Here is a 26869-nt window from a genome sequence, read left to right as displayed (position 1 = left end):
TGCCAGAGGAATGCTCAGCATCTGGAGTGCTTCAGCATGGCTGACCATCACACACTATGTCCATAGTTCCTGGGAGCCCTTCCCAGGGCCCTGACCAGCAGCTTTGGCATGGACGGCACCTTCTGCCTGAGTAGCAGCTGGCAATGCCAGAGTCATCCAGTCCTGCTGAATGCTTTCATTAAGGCCACGAGCAGTCAGAATGAGAGAAGGAGTTCGGAGAATACAATAATTTACTAGAATTTTCTAGAATTTTAGAAAAGAACTTACTAACTTACTAACTAAAAGCGGGGGACTGAGAGAGGGAGTTAGGGGAATCTTATCAAGTAGAGATAGAGTGCTGACGGCATGAAACTAGGATGCTACTTAGTGTCTTTACTAACTATGGTGCTTGTGCATTAATTAAAGCAAGAAGCCTTGGGCCCCTTTACCAAGGTCAGTCTCTTAATAAGAGTGTGAGCCTATCTTAAGAAACTGGTAGAAACTGGTCCTGCGGATGGACAAGATCCAAGAAGCAACTGAGTCCGTGCAGAGACAAGAGGTCAACTAGCGGTGACGAGGAAGAGTCATCAATCTTCACCACCATGACCCCCGAAGACCACCACCAGGAGACACTGCGCAAGCGCAGATGGGAGGAGTTTATGGAAATGACTCCTTGGAACTAATTTTAATATGAAGCGGGGACAGGTTATGAATATGTATAGGTGTGTTGTGAAACTTCATGTATATGTAACTTCTTTGCTGCATATAACCATGGCAAGTTAAAAATGAGAGGTTGGTTGCGGTGGAGTACACCAAAGGAACATAAGACAGACCACTTGTCAGGGCAGGGCACACGCTGCAGATCCTGCTCCTGCTGAGATTCACCGGCATCTTTGTAGATTTTCTGGGATTTTGTGTAATTCTTCTTAGAAATGGACAACTCTGTTCATCAAACAACACGTTGCTTCACTCCTACAGACTCGCCACATGCTCACTACCATGTGCCAAAGGATGTGGACAGCACAGCGCTGGGCAGCACAGCAGAGCTCTTTGGCTCCTCAGGTGAGCTGCCATGCAGATCCCAAACTTCCCCACGAAAAATCTCCTTCTGTATCGGGCCACCAGAGGCAGTGAAGTGGATTCACTGCTTCGTGCGGTAAATTTTTTTGGAGAGAGGGAGTGACTTGCGGAAAATGGACTCCACAATCAGCAAGATTGTAAAGTAGGTATGTTTATTCAGCGCTGGGCAGCACGGGGGTTAGTCCCACCAAAGTTGTGCACACCTGACATGGGAACTTGCCTTAGTTATATGCAGTAAAGTGTTACATATACATGAAGTTTCACAACACACCTGTACATATTCATAACCTGTCCCGGCTTCATATTAAAATTAGTTCCAGGGAGTTATTTCCATAAACTCCTCCCATCTGCACTAGTGCAGTGTCTCCTGGTGGTGGTAGTCGGGGGTCGTGGGGATGAAGGTTGATTACTCTTCCTCATCACTACTAGTTGACCTCTTGTCTTTGCGCAGACTCAGTTGCTCCTTGGCTCTCGTCCATCCGCAGGACCAGTTTCTACCAGTTTCTTAAGATAGGCTCACACTCTTATTAAGAGACTGACCTTGGTAAGGGGCCCAAGGCTTCTTGCTTTAGTTAATTTGCCCTATGCACCATAGTTAGTAAAGACACTAAGTAGCATCCTAGTTTAATGCTGTCAGCACTCTATCTCTACTTGGTAAGATTCTCGTACCTCCCTCTCTCAGGAGAAAGTTCACACTGCCTGGGGGGTGTGAAAGGAACAGTTGGGGTCTGCAGGGCTTGGAGTATCATTCCTTTGGGTGTCTGAGAGCTCCACGTTTGAGGTGTGCTGAGGGAGATATGGGGGAGGACAACACAACTAGCCAGGTGCTGCCAAGCCAGACAAGGTGTTAGGGGTGGTGATAGAGGGGGCCCAAGCACCAGGGAAGCAGAGACTGCCAGGGATGTGACCGTGGGTGGGTGCCCCCTGTGGCCCATCAGTGTGAGTGCATGTGACCCACTGAACCCACATCCTTTTCCCTGCTGACTCCCCACCCTTTACCCTATGGAACAGGTGGTCCTTGTCCCCTCTGGGCTTGTGGCATCCCACACCCCGCTGGAGCCCCGTTCCTCTTGCAAAAGCTACGTTATCCCACCAGAACAGGACACAGCCAGAAACCCTGGGCTGCTGCGTAGCATGGTTCCTCCCTTCTTTCTGGGGATGTGGGAGAGAAATCGAGGTGTCTTCTCCTCACACAGGAAATAGGAACATCCTCATGGAGCAGAGGACCCCAGGGTAAAAAGAACAAGCTCAGTGGGGAAGACTGCCCCGACATCAGCCATGGCCAAGCAGTGCGTGTGCAGAAGAGAAGGCAGTTGTAGCTGGGGAGGTGAGGACCCCTCTGGGAGAGGAGACGAGAGCAGCCCCTTCCCATGATGTGGCCCCCAGAGTTCCCAGGACCCCTGACTGTGACAATCCTCAATGGTTGCTCCTGCTGGAGGAGGGAGAAACTCCAGGGAGCATTTGGGGCACAGTCAGACCAGAACATTTCTCGTCACTGAATCTCCCCTTGTTCCCCCAGCAGAGTCATTTCCGGCAGCTCTGTTCTTTCGGGGCTGGGAGGTGCTTTGCTGACTCTCTCTCCCGCAGCAAACAGGAGGGTCGGTCTCAGCATGCACCGCGGGTATCTCGTCCTCACTGCCTTCCTGGGGCAACTGCTGGGTAAGTGCTGGCTTTTAATCAAGTCATAAATCTTCTTTCCCCAGGGAGCCCTCATCAGCCTTACCATGTTTATGTGGGGACCAACTCTTGAATCACAGGGAAAATGTTGTTAAATGTTGGCTCCCATTTCTGGCTCTTGGACTCATGCCTTCAAGATGCTGTTATTCTTCAAAATGAGAAGAAAATACAGAGAGGAGAGACCTGAGGCGCGTCTCCTGTTTTTCTTGTCCTTTCTGTCCATTTCTCTCTGCCTCTCTCTTCTGGTCCACCTACTGTCACCAGAGAAGATTTCATCAGTCTCTGCAGTCCCTCATTTCTCCCTTTCCTGTAGAAACAGCCAGATTGTGTCCAAGTGGATACAGGGACATTAAAGCTCTCCTCCCATGGACATTACCAGGGTGTCCAGTCTGTCTTCTGCCTGATGTGTTCCTGCCATGGTCTCCAATGTCCTCCTGCTTGTCTGCACAGCCAGGGCTCCCTCCTGCCACCACTCACCTCAGCTTTGTGTGTACTGTTGAGCCTTGGAACCACCCTGAGATGACAGGGATGAGGAAGCAGGTTGAACCTCTTCCCAGTAGCTGCATGGGCGCCTCAACCTGCTGGAGGATGCTGGACCCAGCACACAAAGCCAGGCATGACAGGCTGTGCCCTGGTCCTCTGGGCAGAAGGAGAGCAGGCAGGAGGAGCAGGCACACAGCACAGCTCTCACAGGGTCCACTCTAGCCAGGGAGCTCTGAGCTCTGCCCCCAAACCACCTTGCTGTGCCCAGGCCTCAGGACCTTTCAGCCCGGTAAAGGACAGGGAGACTTATCTCCCACAGGTCTGAATTCACTCCTGTTTGGCTGCCTGGAGATTTCCCCACAGAGCTGCTGACCTTCTCTTTCTTCCAGAAACCATGGGGCAGGAGTCCGTCACCCAGCAAGAAGGACAAGTGACCGTGGAGCAGGGAAACACCTTCCAGACCAATTGCACATACCAGAGCTCCAACTTTGGAGGCTTGCTCTGGTACCAGCAGAAGAAGGGACAAGCCCCTCAGCTGATTTCTTATCAAGCAGGAAAGGGCACCAAGCAGAAGGACCGTTTCACCACGGAGCTGAACACTGACGGGAAACACAGTGTTCTGCGGCTGAAGGAAGTTGAGCTCTCTGACAGCGCCTTGTACCTCTGTGCTGTGAGTGACACCCTGGTGCAGGGAGCTGCCCTGGCTGAGCAACAACCCCGGATGGGGAGGGGATGTGTCTGTGCAAGGCAGAGCTCTGGGATGGGGCCCTCAGCTCTCCCCTGGCTGCACTGCTTCCCCTGTGCACTCCAAGATCTGACAGCCAGATCCTCTTTCCCAAAGGGGCTGGTGTCTGTGGCTGTGCAGAGAGGGCTGACCCTGACTGGCTGACCTGGACCGCAGGGCTCTACTTTCCTCCCTTCGCGGTCTGACAGAATAGGGCAGAGCCTGCTGGGAAATAAGACTCCCCTGGGGGATTGCTCTCAGCCCCTCAGCCCCAGGGTGAGTAAATTCCTGCCAGCCCATGATAAAGCAGCTTGCTTCGAGCCCTGGCCAGCCCAGCCCAGAGACCCCTAGAAGTAGTCCTGACAGAGATTTGCAGGGTTCTTCTCTCTCTTCAATGAGTCAGTCAATAAACTGGATTTGCATCCCAGCCACCAGGTTATCTCCAGACCTTCAGCCAGTTCGTGTCCAAAGCCTGTGCCTAAGGGACAGAACAAATAGAGCAGCCCTTAGTGCCAAAGGCCCAAGAGCTCTCCATGTTCATCACAGTAAGCAATCAGAGCAAGAGATAAATGAAGACCTACAGCCCACTGAGTTCGTTGACGTCTCCTCAGGGGAGCTGGAGGCATGTGTGATCATCCTCAGCCCCTGCACAGGGAGCAGTGTCATAATGACCAGCTCCTGCGGCAGTGGGGCATTGCATGTCTGGGACAAGCTGGGTGTCCTGCAGGCTGCAAATGCCGAGACCTGGCAGGAGAAACGAGGCTGTGCTGATGAAGCTTCCTCCATCTCACAAAGCATGCTCAATGTGGTGTTTTGATGTCCTCAGACTTGAGGAAACTCTTTTGTCTGCTTGCAAGAGCAAGAAGCAAAGCAACCCGGAGAAAGAAAAGCTTGGCGCAGGCAGCTCCCAGCAGGGGGCAGCCATGGGCCCTCTTTCCTCTGTGCTCTCGGGGAAGGCAGCACCAGGCTCAGCCTTGTCTCAGCAGGGGTCTGATCTACCCCCGGGATCATTGCCCCAAGGATTCTCTGGACACATTGAACACCTCTGCAGGAACAATGCCTTCCCTCCTGTTCTTGCCTGGGAACATGGCTGGAGCTGATCTAACAGCTGTTAAATTCCAGGTTGAGAATCGGAATGATGCAATTAATATTGGAATAAAAATGTTCCATTAAGGAAAACATTTAAAACTTCTTTCTCATCATCTTCTTCTGAGCATTCCACGAACCTGTTCAGAAAAAGCTGAACTGGGAAATGTAGAGAATAAAAATACTTCTAAAATTTCATTTATTTTTTGTTTCTTTTGCAACGTTCTGAAGCTTAATTTCTCTTCACTTTGATTGAAAAAACAATCACTGGGTTGATACTGATGATAGTGTAGAGCAGTATTTCTGTTGTCTGGCTGGAATTTTTATGAGTTGGGAGCTTCTTTTACGCAGAAAATTATTTTCCGTAATACAGCACTGTGGGACACGAAGAAATCTTTCACTAGCAATGAAAAAAAAAATTAATATTTCTTTTCAAAGATGAAATAAAAAATAAAATAAAACGCTAATATTTCTAATGAAAGACCGTAATTTGTAGCTCACTTCCAGGAGGGTCATGAAGTGAAGAGTGGGTAGATGGATGCCTGGAGAAGGATGGACAGCTGTTTGTATGGCTGTCTATACGGAAGTAGAGTGTGAGGGAGAGAGGGCAGATGGAGGGAAAATGAGAGATCAAGAGAGGCCATGAGAGGCAAGGATAAGGCTTTTTGTTGACGTTTTCTGCTGCTCTTATTGCAACCTGAAACCTCAGTCTGACATCATCCCCTTCTGAAACCTTAGAGCCATGGCAAAGGAGAACAGGACCTTTGGGACTGAATTCATTCTTCTGAGCTTAACAGACCATCCCGGCTGGCACATCATCCTCTTTGTCATTACCTTCTCCTCATCTCTCTGAAGGCTATGGGGAATGGCCCCCCTTTGTCACTGTGGGGAGTGACCAGCCCCCGAGTAGCCCAATGCACTTTTTCCTCAGCCCGCTCACCTTCTTGGAGAACTTGTACTCCACCACCATTGCTCCCCAAACACTGGAGACTTTCCATGTCATCAGGAGAACCATTTGTGTTTCCAGCTGCCTGGCATAGACATTTTTTCCCCTTCTCCAGGGTATCACTGAGTTTCTCATCTTCACAATGTTGCTCTCCGATTGCCACGCACGAGGCATTGCATTACGCCTCAGTCATGAGAAAGAAACTCTGCTTCCTGCTCTCCTTCGTAGCACAGCAGGAGCAGACAAAAATCTGTTCAGCTTTTCCAATGGCAGACTTGCAACAGGGCATCAATTGACCTGGCCCACAAGGGGAGAGGGGCTAGCAGGTCACTCCAGGCTGGTTTCTGGGGGCCTCACGGAAAGCAGAGGGCAAGAAAGAAAAGAAAGAAAAAGAGTGTGTGGAAAACAGGATAGGTGTACATCGGTCATGTAGTCATAGAATCCAGGCTGGCCCCTTCCTATCTGTCTTTACAGGACAAGCCAGAGATGGTCAGGTCCTCTTAAAAAATCAACACAAAGTCTGTTCTTCTGTCCATTTTTGTCCAGCAGCATGTTCTGAGTTCCTGGGGTCCTGGTCTGGGGCACTGTCTGGCATCTTTAGCAGGGGCGGCACCTGCTGCCACAGTAGCGGCTGGTAATACAGGAGAGGTCACAGCACCCGGAGTTGATGGGGACTCCGTCACAGCTGAGGATGCTGCCAACGGCGGCAGAGGTGGAGGATCCCACAGCAGTGTTCTGTGGGAAGGAGCTGAGGATGGGGCCGGGCAGGGTCACCACCACAGGGGAGGGCTGGATGACGATGGTGGAGTTCTGGCACTGTCTGACGCAGGGCTCATTGCAGCTGCTGGCCAGCGGGGTCGGGCCGCAGGGCTGGCATGGAAGGCATGGCCGGCACTGGTCGTAGCAGGACATGTCTGGGGGCAGGAGGTGCACCTGGGAGAGAGGGCAGGGAGGAAGCAGAACATGGGCATGCATGAGGAACAGCCTGTCACCATACCCTGAGGGAACCAAGGCACAGGCAGTGCTGTGAGCTGGAGGCTGTGCAGGGATGTGCCAGGGCTTCTTGGCCTCATCCTGCCAGAGCCCAAAAAGAGCCACCAGAGCCTGGCTACACTCTAGCCTCCAGCCCAGGAGCCATCATACTAAAGGCCCAGCCTTCCTCCATGACAAACCTTCTACCCCTTGACTCTCCCACAACCAGCAGCCCCAAGATTTGGCATGGAACACAGTTGATAGCAGCTGAGAGGTCCATAGAACTAAGAGTCCTCCCGTGGGAGAGTGAGGGGGACAAGAAGGGGCTTCACACTCACCTTGTTCCCAAGGAGAAGAAGGCCAGAGAAGTGGATGAGAGAGCACGGAGATGGGCTGGCTTTTATAGTGCGCCTTAGCTGCCCCATGTCCAGAGGCATCCCTTGAAGCAGGGACTACTTTCTGACAAGCTACTCGTGCATGCAAAACATCCCACCTAATGATATGGGATGTGTGTTGCCTTCCTGTGATGCTGTTTTTCATTTCCTGCTTTATGCCCTTTCCCCAGAGAAGGCAACTTCTGAGTGGCAGGTAGGGAGGCCCAAGTATTTCCAGGCAACACCAGTCAGTGTGGGCAGAAGACTCAGCTCACGTGCTGGAAGAGTCCAGGAAAGGCAAATGATGTCAGTCTGGGTGACTCCCTAGGGGCTCTCTGGGTACCTTTCGGCTACAGGTGACCCAGCTCCTGCCTGTGACCCTACCCCTCCTGACACCGCCCTCAGGGAAAACCTGCTGGCCTGTTTTGCCTCCTCCTGCTCTGACCCAGGGATGTCTGAATTGGGGGGAGAGGTTGTGCAGGGCCCTTTCTGGATCACAAAAGAAAGGCCAAACAGGACGTTGTCTGTTTTAGTTAGAAGGAATAAGAAGATGAATGTAGACAGAAAGTAAACCTTTCATGGGCAGGTGACCCTGCCTTTTACCAGCATCGGACAGAGCCGGGTGGGTTTTCCCAAGATACACAGTGCAGATCCTGTCCATAGAGAATTCCTTCTTCACTCCCATAACTTCATGCCTCTCAGTTATTTAAAAAAATAAATAAATAAAATCGTACACCTCCCCCTTACATGATGCAAGCTTCTTTCTGTCATGACACCCACCGGTGATCAGTAGGGGCACTCCAGCACTTTCCCTTACCACTGCTACTCAGGCTAACAAATCGGATTCTCAGGCCTCAAGTGCAAGGCCCAAGAAAGCTGACGTTGTCTTGTCAAGAGCCCTGGCTCCAGTGCCTTCTGCAAGGCTCCCAGTCCACCTCCCCTCTCTACCACGTCAAACCATGTACTTTGACCAAATGCTGTCCAGAATCTTTGCTGCACACTGTTTCATGTTCATGCACATGTTCCTCTCTTGTGGGCACTTGCCTGTACTGGGGCTGCCTGGGACACAGTTAACATTCCCCACAGCAGCCCCCTAGAATGCTGTGCTCTGCGCTTGGAGCTAGAACAGCATTGCCATCACACCAACGTTGGGGCTATAGTGGAGCAGTGCTGGCACAGCCTCAAGCCTCTCTCCAAGCCCCCCAAAGCCAGGAGGTAGGGGGTGGGCAAGAGGTGGGGAGGGGACATCACCAGGGCAGCTGACCTAAACCAACCAAAGGGATTTTCTGTACTCGAACACTCAGCAGTAAAGATGTGAAAGGGGAAGGAAAACCAGGGGAGGACATACTGAGTCTGTGCTTCCAAACACATGGACAAACATTACTTGCTGATGGGAAGTGGAGAATAATTTTTTTTCAATTTGTTTCCAAAAGGCCTTTACTCATTGGTTTTTTTTTCTTCTTTATTTTTTCTTTTTTTTTTTCCTTTGATTATTTTATCCCTATCTCAACTTTTAAGCCCTTTAGCTTAAATCACATTCTCTCCCCACAGCTTCCTTTCAGCAGGGGGTGTGAGAGAGCTGTGTGGTGGACTTTAGTTGGCCATCAGTGTGAAACTACGACAGCCTGTGTGCTGGATTTGTGCAAGTGTCTGTGGGTGCAGTTTTGCATGATTCCACGCAGGTGTGCATGAGCAGGTGTGTGTCTGTGAGAACTGTGTGGCCCCCCTCACAAGAAAATGGGCTGGTCACCACAGGGCATTCTCCACTGCTCTGTCCATGAGCTCCAGAGAGCAGCCAGGGCAAGAAGGAACCTGAGAACAGCTGAACAATCACAGAACAAACCCAGCCCAGAAGTGCCCACAGCACACATGCTGAGATGCGGCCTTCTGTATCTGTAGCCCACTGCCTCCCGACCCTAGGAAGTTCACTGCCAATTTCAGTCCCCAACAAGGATGGGCCCACAGCAGTTTGGATCCTTACTTCAATTCTGTAACACAAGATTCAGAGTGTAAGAGCATGGTGGCGGTCACCCCTCCCTGACTCTCCAGGCCAGGACACAGCTGCACTCCCCATGGCTAGAGAGTTCAAAAGGGTGGTGTTAGCTTTATGTACAGGGAGACAGGCTGAGAAATCCTGCCCTCTTCGAGCAGGCCCAGCCCTACTGAGATCTGCTGCCGGTGCGGTGTCAGTGGTGTCTGGGGTGGGACAGAGGTCCCCCATGGGGAAACCAATGCCACACATACTTCTGTGACTCATGGGCCTGGAGCTGAGTCATGCAGGGGCTGAAACCTTGGGCAGAAGTGGCATTGAACCAGAGGAACATGGGTCCTATTTACCCTGAAGGCGGTCAAGTCCTGGAGCACATTGCCAAAGAGATGCTATGGGAGCTCCATCCTTGGAAGAGTTCAGACTTTGCCTGGACTTGATGCTGAGCAACCTGATCTGATGAGACCTGCTCTGAAAACAGGGTTGGACTACCGATATCATTCATGACATCAAAAGCAGGAACAGCACTCATGCACACTGCTGCTCATGTAGAAAGATGCATGAACTCATGGGTGCACTCACAGACACTCCTGGATGCATACTGAAGTATATTTGGGCACACACAGACAGGTATGTGTGCACACAGGGAAGAAAGCAAATGCTGCTCTCCTGAACTCCAGGGTTCTGATCTGACTTTCTCCTGTCTCTGAAGGAACATCCTGGCTTGCTGAGGCCCTGCTGTGTTTTTTCTCCAGAGGATATCGAGTGGTGGAAGACCATGAATCCTGAGCAGCAACTCCATCTCCTCCTTCCTCCTGCCCCTGGTATCTTCCCACAGGGGTGAGGGGAAGGTCTACAGAGTGGTTTCTTTTGTTGCTGCTGGGTTTGTCTGAGAGCTGAGAGCTCCTGCTCTTCATTCTGGACTCAGCCAGCTACCTCTTGATCCAGACTGGGAATACACTCATAATACCAGAAACCACAGGTGCCACTGCCAGGAAGATCAGCCTGGGCCTTGCACCTCCTACAGCTGTGGGCCAGGACACAGGCTGGGATGGGTGCGGGACAGACCTATACAACCCCATGAGGGGACGTGCAGGGAAACGGGAGCCAGGAGGAGCACACGAGGGCAGACAGAGCAGGGTGTAAAAGGGGCTGCTCCATGCACTTCTTTGGCTGGGCCCTGCGCCTGAGCACCGCCGTCTGTCCTGTCCTCTTCTGGAATCTTTCCTTACCTCTGTGTAATCTCGCTCTGTCCCATGTGCCTGTGTGCTGCAAGGAGAAAGCGCCAGCTGCTGGTGCAGTGGCAGGAGTGGATTTGGTGCCAGGTGCTGGAGTCAGACTGGGGGTGAGGCCACCCCTGGCCTGTGCTGTCAGCTGCTGGAGCCAGGGGGTCTCTGTGCAGCTCCTGGAGCAGGGAAAGGGGGTCTTGGCATCCAGGCAAATGAGGAAGGAGCGTTTGGGGTCTCCAAAAGCAGCTAATGGGGGTACCAACCTGGATTTATCTTCCCCAAATGGGGCGTGCATGTCCCTGTCCGTGTGTCTCATGGGTACGTGCTCAACTTCAATAGCAGTGGAGCCTGTAAAGGGGAAATGGGCAGCCGGGCCCCTCAGTCTGGGCAGAGGCCTACGACCGGCGATGACAGCTCAATGGGCAGCGCTACACAGCAGGGCCCCGGACGGTTTGGGGTGCTGTCGGGGCACTGCGTCCCCGGACCCGTTCCTGCTGCTGGCTTTCCGCAGCTGCAACAGTGCCGGCCACAGCCGGGAAACCAGCGCACCACAGTGCCAAGCTCCCAGGCCCAGCCGGACCTAACCCATTGTCCTCCACCTGCCCTCTTACTGGGGACGCTTCAGACAGGCAGCTGCTTTCTCCTCTCCCTCTTCTCTCCTCTCTCCCTCCTCATCTCCTACCCCGTTCACTCCCCTACTCTGCCCTTGCCCCGCACAAAGGAGATGCCTTAGCAGACGGGCAGCTGCTGTCTCCGCTCCCTCTCCCACTCCCTATAGAATACAATAATTTACTAGAATTTTCTAGAATTTTAGAAAAGCACTTACTAACTTACTAACTAAAAGGGGGCACTGAGAGAGGGAGTTAGGAGAATCTTATCAAGTAGAGGTAAAGTGCTGACGGCATGAAACTAGGATGCTACTTAGTGTCTTTACTAACTATGGTGCTTGTGCATTAATTAAAGCAAGAAGCCTTGGGCCCCTTTACCAAGGTCAGTCTCTTAATAAGAGTGTGAGCCTATCTTAAGAAACTGGTAGAAACTGGTCCTGCGGATGGACAAGATCCAAGAAGCAACTGAGTCCGCGCAGAGACAAGAGGTCAACTAGTAGTGATGAGGAAGAGTCATCAGTCTTCATCCCCACGACCCCCGAAGACCACCACCAGAATACATTGCGCAAGCGCAGATGGGAGGAGTTTAGTGGAAATGACTCCTTGGAACTAATTTTAATATGAAGCGGGGACAGGTTATGAATATGTATAGGTGTGTTGTGAAACTTCATGTATATGTAACTTCTTTGCTGCATATAACCATGGCAAGTTGCCACATCAGGTGTGCACAATTTTGGAGGGGCTATGCCCTGGTGCTGCCCACAGCTGAATAAACATACCTACTTTACAATCTTCCTGATTGTGGAGACTGTTTTCCGCACGTCAGGAAGGAGGGCACCCTTGGCCAGTTTGTGCATGGTCCCCAACCGGGGCACGCAGGTGGTGACAGCGTAGGTCACAAGGGGGCTTCGGAGAATGCAGGAAGGCTGGAGAAGGGGGCTGACCAGAGCCTCAGGATGGTGCAAAGGAGCAAAGACAAGGATTTTCTTCTTGGGCAGGAAGCACCCCCAGAGTAATGCGGGGTGGGGGCTGGCTGCCGAGGCAGCAGAGCCTCAGGAAAGGGTTTTGGGTGCAGGAGGCACCCAGCCACACACGAGCCAGCAGCGCGCCCTTGCAGCAAAGGCAGCCAAGGGCCTGCGGAGCTGGGGGGGTCAGGGGGTGCCCCGCAGTGCGTGGGGCCGGGCAGGTGGGGCGGGGGCGAGGCGGGGGCACAGCCACAGCCGGAGGCACGTGGGGGCGCTGCCGGTGCTTGGAAGTCCCCTTGCAGGGCCTGGAGTTAAACAGCACGGGCCCGAGGGAGCATCGGAACAGCCATGTTGGGTTTCCTCCGTTTTCTGCAGTGGTCACGTTTCAGGAGCTTGTTGTACAGGCTTTGTCCCAAGCCCAAATGCAGCATCTCTGGCTGCTGAGATGACGTCCTGGCAATGCAACAAATGTCTGTGCTGGACACTGCCTCTAGTGACACCTTTTGGAACCTTGGATCTTGCCAAGGACTGAGTCGTTGAGGAGCTTGCTGCACTAGTCAGCGCTGTTGAAGGTCTGCCCTTGGAGCAGGATTCACTCCTGTGTGTGTGTGCAGAGGTGCTGACTGCTGAGCAGAGGGCTGTGGTGGGGCGTCCTTCCCTGCCAGAGGGAGAGTGTGGGTCTCCTGAGGGGGTTGGGTGGAGGGGGGGGAGGCAATCCCATCTCCACTTGACAGCAGAGCTGGGTGCAGGCCTCTGTGTCTGGCCGGGTTCAGGATGGCAGCGGGAGGCCACTGGGGACACTTGCCCCTTGCTGGGGCTGCCCACCTGCCAGAAGGGGCAAAAAGAGGGAAGCACGCGGTGGCCATGTTGGTGTCCTTTTGCCTTACCGCTGACCAAGTGAAATGTCCCAGCCTTCACAGGCCTGCAGCTGTGAGCTAACTGCACAAGTGTGAAGCTCACGGTGCTGGAAAACCTGTGACTGGCAATGGGGAACCTGGGGCACAGCAAAGATTGGCCTGGATTCCTTTCTGACTGCTTTAACCACTGGTCCATCCCCCTCTTGAGAGCCTTGCTGTGGCAGAGGTGTGCCCCAAGGAGCAGCAGGGGGAGAGCTTTGCTCCACCCTCTGTGCTGAGGTTCAGAGGCTGCTTTGAGCTGGCAGAAGGGGAAGTGAACTCGCAAGCTTGAGCTCCCTCTTTCCAGGCACTCCGTGGGCACCCTGTGAAGGCGAGAGCGTGACATGGTCCTGCTTTTTCTGGCAGGCTTGATGGCACTGTCAGACTTTGGTGAGATGTGACATTCAGGAGGGCAAGCTAGGGGCAAGATGGCATCCCCTCATTTCTGGAGGGGGGAAATTGGAGTCCTGCCTCCCTGGAAGAACTGCAAGTGCTTTCTGTAGGGAGAGCAGGGGCTGAAGACCAGTACAGGAGACGGTCTGAAAGATGTCAGAGGCAACGAGTGTACAGCGATGAATGAGCATCTGCACGTTTCCTTTGCAGATGCCTAGCATTCTTACATGCATTGTTGATAGGTATGTATGGACTCAAAGCCTGGTGAGGTACTGCTAAGAAGTCGGTAAGTTGACAGACTTGGGTATGGGAATTAAGCAGCATCTGCAGAAAGAAGAGTGCATGTGTACTTAGCTCAGCATTTTACAGCCCGTGAAAAGGGAGACGGAGAGAGGAGACAGTGAGCAAGTTGGTGAAATGAGAGACAGAGAGAGAGGGGAGAAGAGACAGACCTTCAAGCAGTGCTGAAATGCTGTTCTGTCTTTGCAGGTCATGCACAGGACTCTGTGCTGCAGTTTGCGCAAGAAACTGCCATCCAGGTGGGACACAACGCTACTCTGCACTGCAATTTCTCCACCAGCAGCTCTGCTCCCTACATCTTCTGGTATCAGCAGCGCCTGACCCAGTCCCCTCAGTTCTTGCTGCAGGTGAGCAAGTTCCAAGCCTCATGTGCATTCCGGGAGGATCTCCTCTGTGCTCTCCATGGAGAACTCCCAGGTGCTTCTCCACGTGCAAGATGCCAAGCTCCAGGACAGCGCTGTCTACCTGTGTGCACTGAACCCACACTGGTGCCTGCAGCATGCAGCTTTATACAGGAAGGTGCGGGTGCTGTGAGGAGCAGCTCCCTCTCATCACAGTTTGCATGGAGCTCTGAGCTGAGCCTGCCCAGCAAGGACACGTGGGGCTTGTGGTGAGCCAGGTGTGAGTGGCAGCCCCTGCTCCTGATGCCTGGCAGTGTGGTTAGCATAACCAACAGTAAGGCAAATATCCATAATGTGGAAGGGGCACCCATTAACCCTGTGGTTAATGTGCACACCTGTCCCCTTGTCTCTCCCTCGCACTGGCCCCAGCATGTGCAGACACCCACCATTGTGGTGGGAAAGGGCATTAGTGTTATCCATCTAGTAATTCAACTAGTAATTTATTTGTAGTAAGCTTTAGGATTCTGTAGTAATTTTTAGTATTTCTTTTAGTAATTTCTTATGTAATAATAAATCTCTAGTTATAACCACAACCTGTGGCCAGTCCTCCTTCTGCCAAGGATCCCTAAAGAACCTGCCAGTGCTCTGTAGTTTTGGGAGACAGACCTGGGTGTAGTCAGCAGGATCCTTCTGTTAGAATAATGAATGGTTCCCTTGATAAATGGGCCACACTGGGGAAGGGTTTTCTTGGAAATGGATGGCAAGATGCAAAGCAGGAATGGCTAAGGCCAATACACCACAATCCAAATGCCTCAGGGAATGAATTTAATAAATGCAAAGATGCGTGTATGGTAAGGAAAGACAAAAGGAAGGAAAGAGTGTGCTGGTTGTTAGCTGCAACGTGGAAAATTGAGAAGGAATGGGCTGGAAGTTTAGAGGAAGAAAACAGAAGGTTGAAAAGGGAATATTCAGCCAAAGATACAGATGTTTTGGCTGTTGCAGAACAGTGCTTAGACGAAGTCGAGGACTTTTCAGCTTCTCACACTACCCTCCACCAAGGAGGCTGGAGGTGCAGATGAAGGTGGGAGGAGACACAACCAGGGAAAAAGTCCAGATTTGTTAGCCGGTGTACTATGAGCCAATCCACACACAAGGTCAAGAGATTGTTTATTTCAGAATAGTGCAAGTCTGGGTACCTGGTGGTTTCCCACAAACCTGGCAGCCCTTAAGACTTTCCGTTCAGCTTTCATAAAACCCCTTCTCAATACATTTGCATGTTTGTACAATCCCCACCCCTCCAAATGGTTACATGATTAGCACAGTGCTGCCATGACAGAATCATTCTGCGCATCCTCAGAGAGGAAGGGTCCCTTGTTGGGCCAGAGTCTCCCAGCACAGGGGTGTGATTTTTACTCTTGTACTTAGGATAGTACACGGTGAGTTCACATTAGAATACTCGTAATCTTTGTTTTTCAGCTGTCTATTCATATTGCGTTGCTAGGTGATATATTCAAGAGCCAAATGGAGCCGAACTCTTCTTGAACAAGTAAAAGAACACAAGGCAATGTCCACAGTCTGGAACATGAAAAATTCGAAACTAGAAATTGTGACTTTAACTGCTTCTCTTGAGGGTGGATTGTGAATGTAGATGGATGCCAGCAAGAGTGGCCTTCCAGTACTGATTAAAATACCGTTAGTTGGAGGTAACACAAGAAAGAAAAAGGGAATAGCATAGGCAAAGTTTTTTTCTGATGCTGGGAACCCTGAGTTATGGAGCTGTACTGGGACTGCCTGGGACAGAATTAACGTTCCCCACAGCAGCCCCTAGAGTGCTGTGCTCTGCACTTGGAGCTAGAACTCCACTGCCATCACACCAATGTTTGGGCAATTATGGAGCAGTGCTGGCACAGAATCGAGATTCTCTCCAAGCCCCATAGAGTCAGGAAGTGGGGCGATGTGCAAGAGGAGGGAGGAGACATCGCCAGGGCAGCTGACCTAAACCAGCCAAGGGGATATTCCATGCCATGTGATGTCACACTCAGCAATTAAAGTTGGGAAAGGGGAAGGAAAGGGGGGAGCTCTCATTATGAAGACATCTGTCCTCCCAAACGACCGCTATGAGTATTGAGGCCCTGCTTCCCAGGAGATGGCCAATCATCACTTTTTGAGGGGAAGTAGAGAATAATTTTCTTTTCTCTCTGTGCTTCCGTGGGGCCCTTGCTTATTTTTCTCTCTTACTTTTCCCTTATATCAAATTTCTTTCTTCTCCCCTTGTTCTTCTGAGCAGGGGGAGTGAGAGAGAAAGGTTGCGGTGGAGTTCACCAAAGGAACATAAGACAGACCACTTGTCAGGGCAAGGCACACGCTGCAGATCCTGCTCCTGCTGAGATTCACTGGCATTCTTATCTTTGGAGATTTTCTGGGATTTTGTGTGATTCTTCTTAGAAATGGACAACTCTGTTCATCAAACAACACGTTGCTTCACTCCTACAGACTCGCCACATGCTCACTACCATGTGCCAAAGGATGTGGACAGCACAGCGCTGGGCAGCACAGCAGAGCTCTGTGGCTCCTCAGGTGAGCTGCCATGCGGATCCCAAACTTCTCCATGAACAATCTCCTTCTGTATCGGGCCACCACAGGCAGTGAAGTGGATTCACTGCTTCGTGCGGTAAATGTTTTTGGAGAGAGGGAGAAAGTTCACACTGCCTGGGGGGTATGAAAGGAACAGTTGGGGTCTGCAGGGCTTGGAGTATCATTCCTTTGGGTGTCTGAGAGCTCCACGTTTGAGGTGTGCTGAGGGAGGTATGGGGGAAGACAACACAACTAGCCAGGTGCTGCCAAGCCAGTCAAGGTGTTAGGGGTGGTGATAGAGGGGGCCCGAGCACCAGGGAAGCAGAGACTGCCAGGGGCCGTGGGTGGGTGCCCCCTGTGGCCCATCAGTGTGAGTGCATGTGACCCACTGAACCCACATCCTTTTCCCTGCTGACTCCCCACCCTTTACCCTATGGAACAGGTGGTCCTTGTCCCCTCTGGGCTTGTGGCATCCCACACCCCGCTGGAGCCCCGTTCCTCTTGCAAAAGCTACAGTTATCCCACCAGAACAGGACACAGCCAGAAACCCTGGGCTGCTGCGTAGCATGGTTCCTCCCTTCTTTCTGGGGATGTGGGAGAGAAATCGAGGCGTCTTCTCCTCACACAGGAAATAGGAACATCCTCATGGAGCAGAGGACCCCAGGGTAAAAAGAACAAGCTCAGTGGGGAAGACTGCCCTGACATCAGCCATGGCCAAGCAGTGCGTGTGCAGAAGAGAAGGCAGTTGTAGCTGGGGAGGTGAGGACCCCTCTGGGAGAGGAGACGAGAGCAGCCCCTTCCCATGATGTGGCCCCCAGAGTTCCCAGGACCCCTGACTGTGACAATCCTCAATGGTTGCTCCTGCTGGAGGAGGGAGAAACCCCAGGGAGCATTTGGGGCACAGTCAGACCAGAACATTTCTCGTCACTGAATCTCCCCTTGTTCCCCCAGCAGAGTCATTTCCGGCAGTCTCTGTTCTTTCGGGGCTGGGAGGTGCTTTGCTGACTCTCTCTCTCGCAGCAAACAGGAGGGTCGGTCTCAGCATGCACCGCGGGTATCTCGTCCTCACTGCCTTCCTGGGGCAACTGCTGGGTAAGTGCTGGCTTTTAATCAAGACATAAATCTTCTTTCCCCAGGAAGCCCTCATCAGCCTTACCAGGTTTATGTGGGGACCAACTCTTGAATCACAGGGAAAATGTTGGTAAGTGTTGGCTCCCATTTCTGGTTCTTGGACTGGTTCTCTCAAGATGCTGTTATTCTTCGAAATTTGGAAATAGGAGATGCAGAAGAGATCTCTCCTGCTTCTCTCGTCCTTTCATTCCATCTCTTTTCTGCCTCTCTCTTCTGGTCCACCTACTGTCACCAGAGAAGATTTCATCGGTTTCTGCAGTCCCTCATTTCTCCCTTTCCTATAGAAACAGCCAGATTGTGTCCAGGTGGATACAGGGACATTAAAGTTCTCCTCCCATGGACATTACCAGGGTGTCCAGTCTGTCTTCTGCCTGATGTGTTCCTGCCATGGCCTCCAATGTCCTCCTGCTTGTCTGCACAGCCAGGGCTCCCTCCTGCCACCACTCACCTCAGCCTTGTTTATATTGGTGGGACTTAGAGGCCCCTGAGATGACAGGGGTGAGGAAGCAGGTTGAACCTTTTCCCAGTAGCTGCATGGGCACCTCAACCTGCTGGGGGATGCTGGACCCAGCACACAAAGCCAGGCATGACAGGCTGTGCCCTGGTCCTCTGGGCAGAAGGAGAGCAGGCAGGAGGAGCAGGCACACAGCACAGCTCTCACAGGGTCCACTCTGGCCAGAGAGCTCTGAGCTCTGTCCCCAAAACACCTTGCTGTGCCCCGGCCTCAGGACCTTTCAGCCCAGTAAAGGACAGGGAGACTTATCTCCCACAGGTCTGAATTCACTCCTGTTTGCCTGCCTGGAGATTTCCCCACAGAGCTGCTGACCTTCTCTTTCTTCCAGAAACCATGGGACAGGTGTCCGTCACCCAGCAAGAAGGACAAGTCACCTGTGGAGCAGGGAAACACCTTCCAGACAAATTGCACATACCAGAGCTCCACATTCGATGCGTTGTTCTGGTACCAGCAGAAGAAGGGACAAGCCCCTCAGCTGATTTCTTATCAAGCAGGAAAGGGCACCAAGCAGAAGGACCGTTTCACCACAGGAGCTGAACACTGATGGGAAGCACAGTGTTCTGCGGCTGAAGAAAGTTGAGCTCTCTGACAGCGCCTTGTACCTCTGTGCTGTGAGTGACACCCTGGTGCAGGGAGCTGCCCTGGCTGAGCAACAACCCCGGATGGGGAGGGGATGTGTCTGTGCAAGGCAGAGCTCTGGGATGGGGCCCTCAGCTCTCCCCTGGCTGCACTGCTTCCCCTGTGCACTCCCAGATCTGACAGCCAGATCCTCTTTCCCAAAGGGGCTGGTGTCTGTGGCTGTGCAGAGAGGGCTGACCCTGACTGGCTGACCTGGACCGCAGGGCTCTACTTTCCTCCCTTCGCGGTCTGACAGAATAGGGCAGAGCCTGCTGGGAAATAAGACTCCCCTGGGGGATTGCTCTCAGCCCCTCAGCCCCAGGGTGAGTAAATTCCTGCCAGCCCATGATAAAGCAGCTTGCTTCGAGCCCTGGCCAGCCCAGCCCAGAGACCCCTAGAAGTAGTTCTGACAGAGATTTGCAGGGTTCTTCTCTCTCTTCAATGAGTCAGTCAATAAACTGGATTTGCATCCCAGCCACCAGGTTATCTCCAGACCTTCAGCCAGTTCGTGTCCAAAGCCTGTGCCTAAGGGACAGAACAAATAGAGCAGCCCTTAGTGCCAAAGGCCCAAGAGCTCTCCATGTTCATCACAGTAAGCAATCAGAGCAAGAGATAAATGAAGACCTACAGCCCACTGAGTTCGTTGACGTCTCCTCAGGGGAGCTGGAGGCATGTGTGATCATCCTCAGCCCCTGCACAGGGAGCAGTGTCATAATGACCAGCTCCTGCGGCAGTGGGGCATTGCATGTCTGGGACAAGCTGGGTGTCCTGCAGGCTGCAAATGCCGAGACCTGGCAGGAGAAACGAGGCTGTGCTGATGAAGCTTCCTCCATCTCACAAAGCATGCTCAATGTGGTGTTTTGATGTCCTCAGACTTGAGGAAACTCTTTTGTCTGCTTGCGAGAGCAAGAAGCAAAGCAACCCGGAGAAAGAAAAGCTTGGCCCAGGCAGCTCCCAGCAGGGGGCAGCCATGGGCCCTCTTTCCTCTGTGCTCTCGGGGAAGGCAGCACCAGGCTCAGCCTTGTCTCAGCAGGGGTCTGATCTACCCCCGGGATCATTGCCCCAGGGATTCTCTGGACACATTGAACACCTCTGCAGGAACAATGCCTTCCCTCCTGTTCTTGCCTGGGAACATGGCTGGAGCTGATCTAACAGCTGTTAAATTCCAGGTTGAGAATCGGAATGATGCAATTAATATTGGAATAAAAATGTTCCATTAAGGAAAACATTTAAAACTTCTTTCTCATCATCTCCTTCTGAGCATTCCGCAAACCTGTTCAGAAAAAGCTGAACTGGGAAATGTAGAGAATAAAAATACTTCTAAAATTTCATTTATTTTTTGTTTCTTTTGCAACGTTTTGAAGCTTAATTTCTCTTCACTTTGATTGAAAAAACAATCACTGGGTTGATACTGATGATAGTGTAGAGCAGTATTTCTGTTGTCTGGCTGGAATTTTTATGGGTTGGGAGCTTCTTTTACGCAGAAAATTACTGTACATGAATACAGCCCCGTGGGACACGAAGAAATCTTTCACTAGCAATGAAAAAAAACTAATATTTCTTTTCAAAGATGAAATAAAATATAAAAATAAAACGCTAATATTTCTAATGAAAGACTGTAATTTGTAGCTCACTTCCAGGAGGGTCATGAAGTGAAGAGTGGGTGGATGGATGCCTGGAGAAGGATGGACAGCTGTTTGTATGGCTGTCTCTATGGAAGTAGAGTGTGAGGGAGAGAGGGCAGATGGAGGGAAAATGAGAGATCAAGAGAGGCCATGAGAGGCAAGGATAAGGCTTTTTGTTGATGTTTTCTGCTGCTCTTATTACAACATGAAACCTCAGTCTGACATCATCCCCTTCTGAAACCTTAGAGCCATGGCAAAGGAGAACAGGACCTTTGGGACTGAATTCATTCTTCTGAGCTTAACAGACCATCCCGGCTGGCACATCATCCTCTTTGTCATTACCTTCTCCTCATCTCTCTGAAGGCTATGGGGAATGGCCCCCCTTTGTCACTGTGGGGAGTGACCAGCCCCCGAGTAGCCCAATGCACTTTTTCCTCAGCCCGCTCACCTTCTTGGAGAACTTGTACTCCACCACCATTGCTCCCCAAACACTGGAGACTTTCCATGTCATCAGGTGAACCATTTGTGTTTCCAGCTGCCTGGCATAGACATTTTTTCCCCTTCTCCAGGGTATCACTGAGTTTCTCATCTTCACAATGTTGCTCTCCTGATTGCCACGCACGAGGCATTGCATTACGCCTCAGTCATGAGAAAGAAACTCTGCTTCCTGCTCTCCTTCGGAGCATGGGGGTACCAGGAACACCATTGTCCATTTCTGCTCTGGTGCTGGGCCTCTTCTGAGCTTGGCCTGTGGGGCTATAATGCTGAGCAAGATCCTTGACTGTATCCAAACACTTTCCCTGTTCCCTTGTCTTTCACTCACCTGGATATCTGCACCCACAGAATGTCTTTTCTGGAGCATGGTGGGGCTGTGCCACCTACGGGGCCACTGAGTTCCAGGGCCTGATGAAAGCTGATCCATGCTTGGGGAAAAGAAAGCTAAGACCGAGCAGCCACAAGTGTCTGGGCATCAGTCCCTGTCCTGGGCCTGCCTTCGTAAAAAAGGAGTTGGGTTCACAGGGACTGGGGGCTCCAGTGTGTGGCCTGATGTGACTGGTAGCAGTACGAACTTGTGGATCCCCTCAGCCCTACGCATCTTGGCAACAGCTGGGCCATGCCAGATGCTGTGCTGAAGGGTGATAGGGATGCACAGGGAAGCTCTACCTGCTCTCCATGCCAGACATGATGCCCATGATCAGGTGGTGGAGGAAAGGTGAAAGTGGAGTAGAGACAGAGGGCCATCCCCAAGACAATTAACCATTCCCAGTTTCTGCAATCCTTTGGGATCATCTTTGGCTGAGCCTCCATCCCCAGCACAGCTCCACCCAAAGCAAGAGGAACACTCTTCCCCAAGAGCTGGGGCCTCCAATGTCAACAGCACTTGTCTAGGCGGAGACATCACAAGTCAAGGACTGGTGTCCATCGACTGTGGAAGAACTAGGCATGTCTTCCTCAGCTTCAACAGACAGTGCCTGAAAGATGAATTGCTGCAGTATGTCCCACCCTCCAGTGCCTAGGGGAATGAGGCAGTGCCCCAGCCTGTTCCCACAAGGAATGGTTTTCTCCCTTGGCCATCTGTATGCAGATGAAAAGACCACACAGGGACACACTCAGGGTTGCTGCAAATGTTTATCAACTCTCAGGAGGGAAATGAGGTGACTCCAAGAGGAGGCCCCGAGATCGTAGCACAGCAGGAGCAGACAAAAAAATCTGTTCAGCTTTTCCAATGGCAGACTTGCAACAGGGCATCAATCGACCTGGCCCACAAGGGGAGAGGGGCTAGCAGGTCACTCCAGGCTGGTTTCTGGGGGCCTCACGGAAAGCAGAGGGCAAGAAAGAAAAGAAAGAAAAAGAGTGTGTGGAAAACAGGATAGGTGTACATCGGTCATGTAGTCATAGAATCCAGGCTGGCCCCTTCCTGTCTGTCTTTACAGGACAAGCCAGAGATGGTCAGGTCCTCTTAGAACAACAGCACGAGGTCTGTTCTTCCATTCATTTTTGTCCAGCAGCATGTTCTAAGTTCCTGAGGTCCTGGTCTGGGGCACTGGCTGACATCTTTAGCAGGGGCGGCACCTGCTGCCACAGTAGCGGCTGGTAATACAGGAGAGGTCACAGCACCCGGAGTTGATGGGGACTCCGTCACAGCTGAGGATGCTGCCAACGGCGGCAGAGGTGGAGGATCCCACAACGGTGTTCTGCGGGAAGGAGCTGAGGATGGGGCCGGGCAGGGTCACCACCACAGGAGAGGGCTGGATGACGATGGTGGAGTTCTGGCACTGCCTGACGCAGGGCTCATTGCAGCTGCTGGCCAGCGGGGTCGGGCCGCAGGGCTGGCATGGAAGGCACGGCCGGCACTGGTCGTAGCAGGACATGTCTGGGGGCAGGAGGTGCACCTGGGAGAGAGGGCAGGGAGGAAGCAGAACATGGGCATGCATGAGGAACAGCCTGTCACCACACCCTGAGGGAACCAAGGCACAGGCAGTGCTGTGAGCTGGAGGCTGTGCAGGGATGTGCCAGGGCTTCTTGGCCTCATCCTGCCGGAACCCAAGAAGAACCACCAGAGCCTGGCTACACTCTAGCCTCCAGCCCAGGAACCATCATACTAAAGGCCCAGTCTTCCTCCATGACAAACCTTCTACCCCTTGACTCTCCCACAACCAGCAGCCCCAAGATTTGGCATGGAACACAGCTGATACCAGCTGAGAGGTCCATGGAACTGAGTCCTCCCGTGGGAGAGTGAGGGGGACAAGAAGGGGCTTCACACTCACCTTGTTCCCAAGGAGAAGAAGGCCAGAGAAGTGGATGAGAGAGCACGGAGATGGGCTGGCTTTTATAGTGGGCCTTAGCTGCCCCATGCCCAGAGGCATCCCTTGAAGCAGGGACTACTTTCTGACAAGCTACTCGTGCATGCAAAACATCCCACCTAATGATACGGGATGTGTGTTGCCTTCCTGTGATGCTGCTTTTCATTTCCTGCTTTATGCCCTTTCCCCAAAGAAGGCAACTTCTGAGTGGCAGGTAGGGAGGCCCAAGTATTTCCAGGCAACACCAGTCAGTGTGGGCAGAAGACTCAGCTCACGTGCTGGAAGAGTCCAGGAAAGGCAAATGAGGTCAGTCTGGGTGACTCCCTAGGGGCTCTCTGGGAACCTTTTGGCTACAGGTGACCCAGCTCCTGCCTGTGACCCTACCCCTTCTGACACCGCCCTCAGGGAAAATCTGCTGGCCTGTTTTGCTTCCTCCTGCTCTGACCCAGGGATATCTGTATGGGGGGAGAGGTTGTGCAGGGCCCTTTCTGGATCTCAAAAGAAAGGCCAAACAGTACATTGTCTGTTTCAGTTAGAAGGAATAAGAAGATGAATGTAGACAGAACGTAAACCTTTCATGGGCAGGTGACCCTGCCTTCTACCAGCATCGGACAGAGCCGGGTGGGTTTTCCCAAGACACACAGTGCAGATCCTGTCCATAGAGAATTCCTTCTTCACTCCCATAACTTCATGCCTCTCAGTTATTTAAAATAAATAAATAAATAAAATTGTACACCTCCCCCTTACATGATGCAAGCTTCTTTCTGTCATGACACCCATCGGTGATCAGTAGGGGCACTCCAGCACTTTCCCTTACCACTGCTACTCAGGCTAACAAATGAGATTCTCAGGCCTCAAGTGCAAGGCCCAAGAAAGCTGACGTTGTCTTGTCAAGAGCCCTGGCTCCAGTGCCTTCTGCAAGGCTCCCAGTCCACCTCCCCTCTCTACCACGTCAAACCATGTACTTTGACCAAATGCTGTCCAGAATCTTTGCTGCACACTGTGTCACATTCATGCACATGTTCCTCTCATGTGGGCACTTGCCTGTATTGGGGCTGCCTGGGACACAGTTAACATTCCCCACAGCAGCCCCTAGAATGCTGTGCTCTGCGCTTGGAGCTAGAACAGCATTGCCATCACACCAACGTTGGGGCTATAGTGGAGCAGTGCTGGCACAGCATCAAGACTTTCTCTAGCCCCCCAAAGCCAGGAGGTAGGGGGTGGGCAAGAGGTGGGGAGGGGACATCACCAGGGCAGCTGACCTAAACCAACCAAAGGCATATTCCGTACTCGAACACTCAGCAGTAAAAATGTGAAAGGGGGAAGGAAAACCAGGGGTGGGCATATTGAGTCTGTGCTTCCAAACACATGGACAAACACTACTTGCTGATGGGAAGTGGAGAATAAATTTGTCTCAATTTGTTTCCAAATGGCCTTTGCTCATTTTTTTTTCTTTTCTTTTTCCTTTTTTTTTTCCCTTTAATTATGTTATCCCTATGTCAACTTTTAAGCCCTTTAGCTTAAATCACATTCTCTCCCCACAGCTTCCTTTCAGCAGGGGGTGTGAGAGAGCTGTGTGGTGGAGTTTAGCTGGCCATCAGTGTGAAACTACGACAGCCTGTGTGCTGGATTTGTGCAAGTGTCTGTGGGTGCAGTTTTGCATGATTCCACGCAGGTGTGCATGAGCAGGTGTGTGTCTGTGAGAACTGTGTGGCCCCCCCTCACAAGAAAATGGGCTGGTCACCACAGGGCATTCTCCACTGCTCTGTCCATGAGCTCCAGAGAGCAGCCAGGGCAAGAAGGAACCTGAGAACAGCTGAACAATCACAGAACAAACCCAGCCCAGAAGTGCCCACAGCACACATGCTGAGATGCGGCCTTCTGTATCTGTAGCCCACTGCCTCCCGACCCTAGGAAGTTCACTGCCAATTTCAGTCCCCAACAAGGATGGGCCCACAGCAGTTTGGATCCTTACTTCAATTCTGTAACACAAGATTCAGAGTGTAAGAGCATGGTGGCAGTCACCCCTCCCTGCCTGTCCAGACCAGCACACAGCTGCACGCCCCATGGCTGGAGCGTTCAAAAGGGTGGTGTTAGCTTTATGTACAGAGAGACAGGCTGAGAAATCCTGCCCTCTTCAAGCAGGCCCAGCCCTACGGAGATCTGCTGCCGGTGCGGTGTCAGTGGTGTCTGGGGTGGGACAGAGGTCCCCATGGGGAAACCAATGCCACACATACTTCTGTGACTCATGGGTCTGGAGCTGAGTCATGCAGGGGCTGAAACCTTGGGCAGAAGTGGCATTGAACCAGAGGAACATGGGTCCTATTTACCCTGAAGGCGGTCAAGTCCTGGAGCACATTGCCAAAGAGATGCTATGGGAGCTCCATCCTTGGAAGAGTTCAGACTTTGCCTGGACTTGATGCTGAGCAACCTGATCTGATGAGACCTGCTCTGAAAACAGGGTTGGACTACCGCTATCATTCATGACATCAAAAGCGGGAACAGCACTCATGCACACTGCTGCTCATGTAGAAAGATGCATGAACTCATGGGTGCACTCACAGACACTCCTGGATGCATACTGAAGTATATTTGGGCACACACAGACAGGTACGTGTGCACACAGGGAAGAAAGCAAATGCTGCTCTCCTGGGTTCTGATCTGACTTTCTCCTGTCTCTGAAGGAACATCCTGGCTTGCTGAGGCCCTGCTGTGTTTTTTCTCCAGAAGATATCGAGTGGTGGAAGACCATGAATCCTGAGCTGCAACTCCATCTCCTCCTTCCTCCTGCCCCTGGTATCTTCCCACAGGGGTGAGGGGAAGGTCTACAGAGTGGTTTCTTTTGTTGCTGCTGGGTTTGTCTGAGAGCTGAGAGCTACTGCTCTTCATTCTGGACTCAGCCAGCTACCTCTTGATCCAGACTGGGAATACACTCGTAATACCAGAAACCACAGGTGCCACTGCCAGGAAGATCAATTTACTTTTCCAGCTGTGTGCTCTGGCTCCTCTTCCTCCACCAGTGGGCCTAAACTGGGATGTCCTCTTCACACTCATGACCTATGACCAAGCTGTGTGCGTCTACCACCCACTGCAGTACTCCAGTCTGGTGGGAGTCCTGTGGGCTGAGCTCCTGCTCCCCTCCTTGGCACAAGTGGCGCTCACTCTTTGTTTGCCCTGCTCTGGCCCTACACAATCACAGCTTCTTCTGGGACTTGCTATCTGTCATGCAGCTGGCTTCTGCAGAGAGCTTCTGGACTGGTGTGCTCCTTGACTACAACAGCACCACCAGTTTTCCTGTCCTCCTTGAGCTCCTGCAGGGTGCTCCTGGTCTCCCTCTGAATGTAGTCATGTGAGGAGACACAAGACACTGTCTGCTAACTCTCATTTGCCTGCACTTGTATCATGCCAAGGGCTACATTCCCTCCTCTAAACAAAACCCATTCCCAATGTCTCCCTCAACAAAGCGGTGTCCATCTTCTCCAGGGCTGTGATGCCCCTGCTCCATGCACCAATCTACAGCCTAAGGACCGAAAAGGTAAAGGAAGCCATGGGAAACCTGAGAA

At 52.1% G+C, this 26869-nt stretch overlaps 3 protein-coding genes and 1 gene segment (V, D, J or C); 2 read left to right on the top strand and 2 right to left on the bottom strand.

Annotated features, from left to right (window-relative positions):
- LOC118258876 (feather keratin Cos1-2) overlaps positions 1-23369 on the bottom strand; it is a 36802-nt gene extending 13433 nt beyond the window's left edge. The window contains exons 1-2 of the mRNA XM_050715499.1: positions 23271-23369; positions 22052-22895 (exon numbers count right to left, since the gene is read on the bottom strand). Of these exons, the coding sequence (XP_050571456.1) occupies positions 22560-22895; positions 23271-23369 (435 nt within the window). The 3' untranslated portion in view covers positions 22052-22559. The remainder of the gene's footprint in view (positions 1-22051; positions 22896-23270) is intronic.
- On the top strand, positions 955-5310 carry LOC118258905 (T cell receptor alpha variable 9-2-like). The segment is given in 4 exon segments: positions 955-1041; positions 2256-2386; positions 2647-2718; positions 3609-5310. Coding segments are annotated over 3 exon segments (621 nt in total).
- Positions 6556-23572, bottom strand: LOC118258870 (feather keratin Cos1-2-like). Its single transcript, XM_035567973.2, has 3 exons — positions 23426-23572; positions 7286-7440; positions 6556-6908 (listed from the first exon to the last, which is right to left on the bottom strand). Exons 2-3 carry the CDS (start codon positions 7382-7384, stop codon positions 6573-6575), a joined length of 435 nt encoding a protein of 144 aa, XP_035423866.1. The 5' UTR covers positions 7385-7440; positions 23426-23572; the 3' UTR covers positions 6556-6572.
- LOC118258863 (T cell receptor alpha chain MC.7.G5-like) overlaps positions 16209-26869 on the top strand; it is a 237563-nt gene continuing 226902 nt past the window's right edge. The window contains 5 exon segments of the mRNA XM_050715492.1: positions 16209-16617; positions 17635-17706; positions 18588-18634; positions 18636-18788; positions 18790-18874. Of these exon segments, the coding sequence (XP_050571449.1) occupies positions 16488-16617; positions 17635-17706; positions 18588-18634; positions 18636-18788; positions 18790-18874 (487 nt within the window). The 5' untranslated portion in view covers positions 16209-16487.

The sequence above is a fragment of the Cygnus atratus genome, chromosome 25, assembly GCF_013377495.2.
Source record: "Cygnus atratus isolate AKBS03 ecotype Queensland, Australia chromosome 25, CAtr_DNAZoo_HiC_assembly, whole genome shotgun sequence".
Taxonomy (NCBI): Eukaryota; Metazoa; Chordata; class Aves; order Anseriformes; family Anatidae; genus Cygnus; species Cygnus atratus.
The sequence above is the reverse complement of the archived record's forward strand: the minus strand, read 5'-3'. Positions and strand labels throughout refer to the sequence as shown.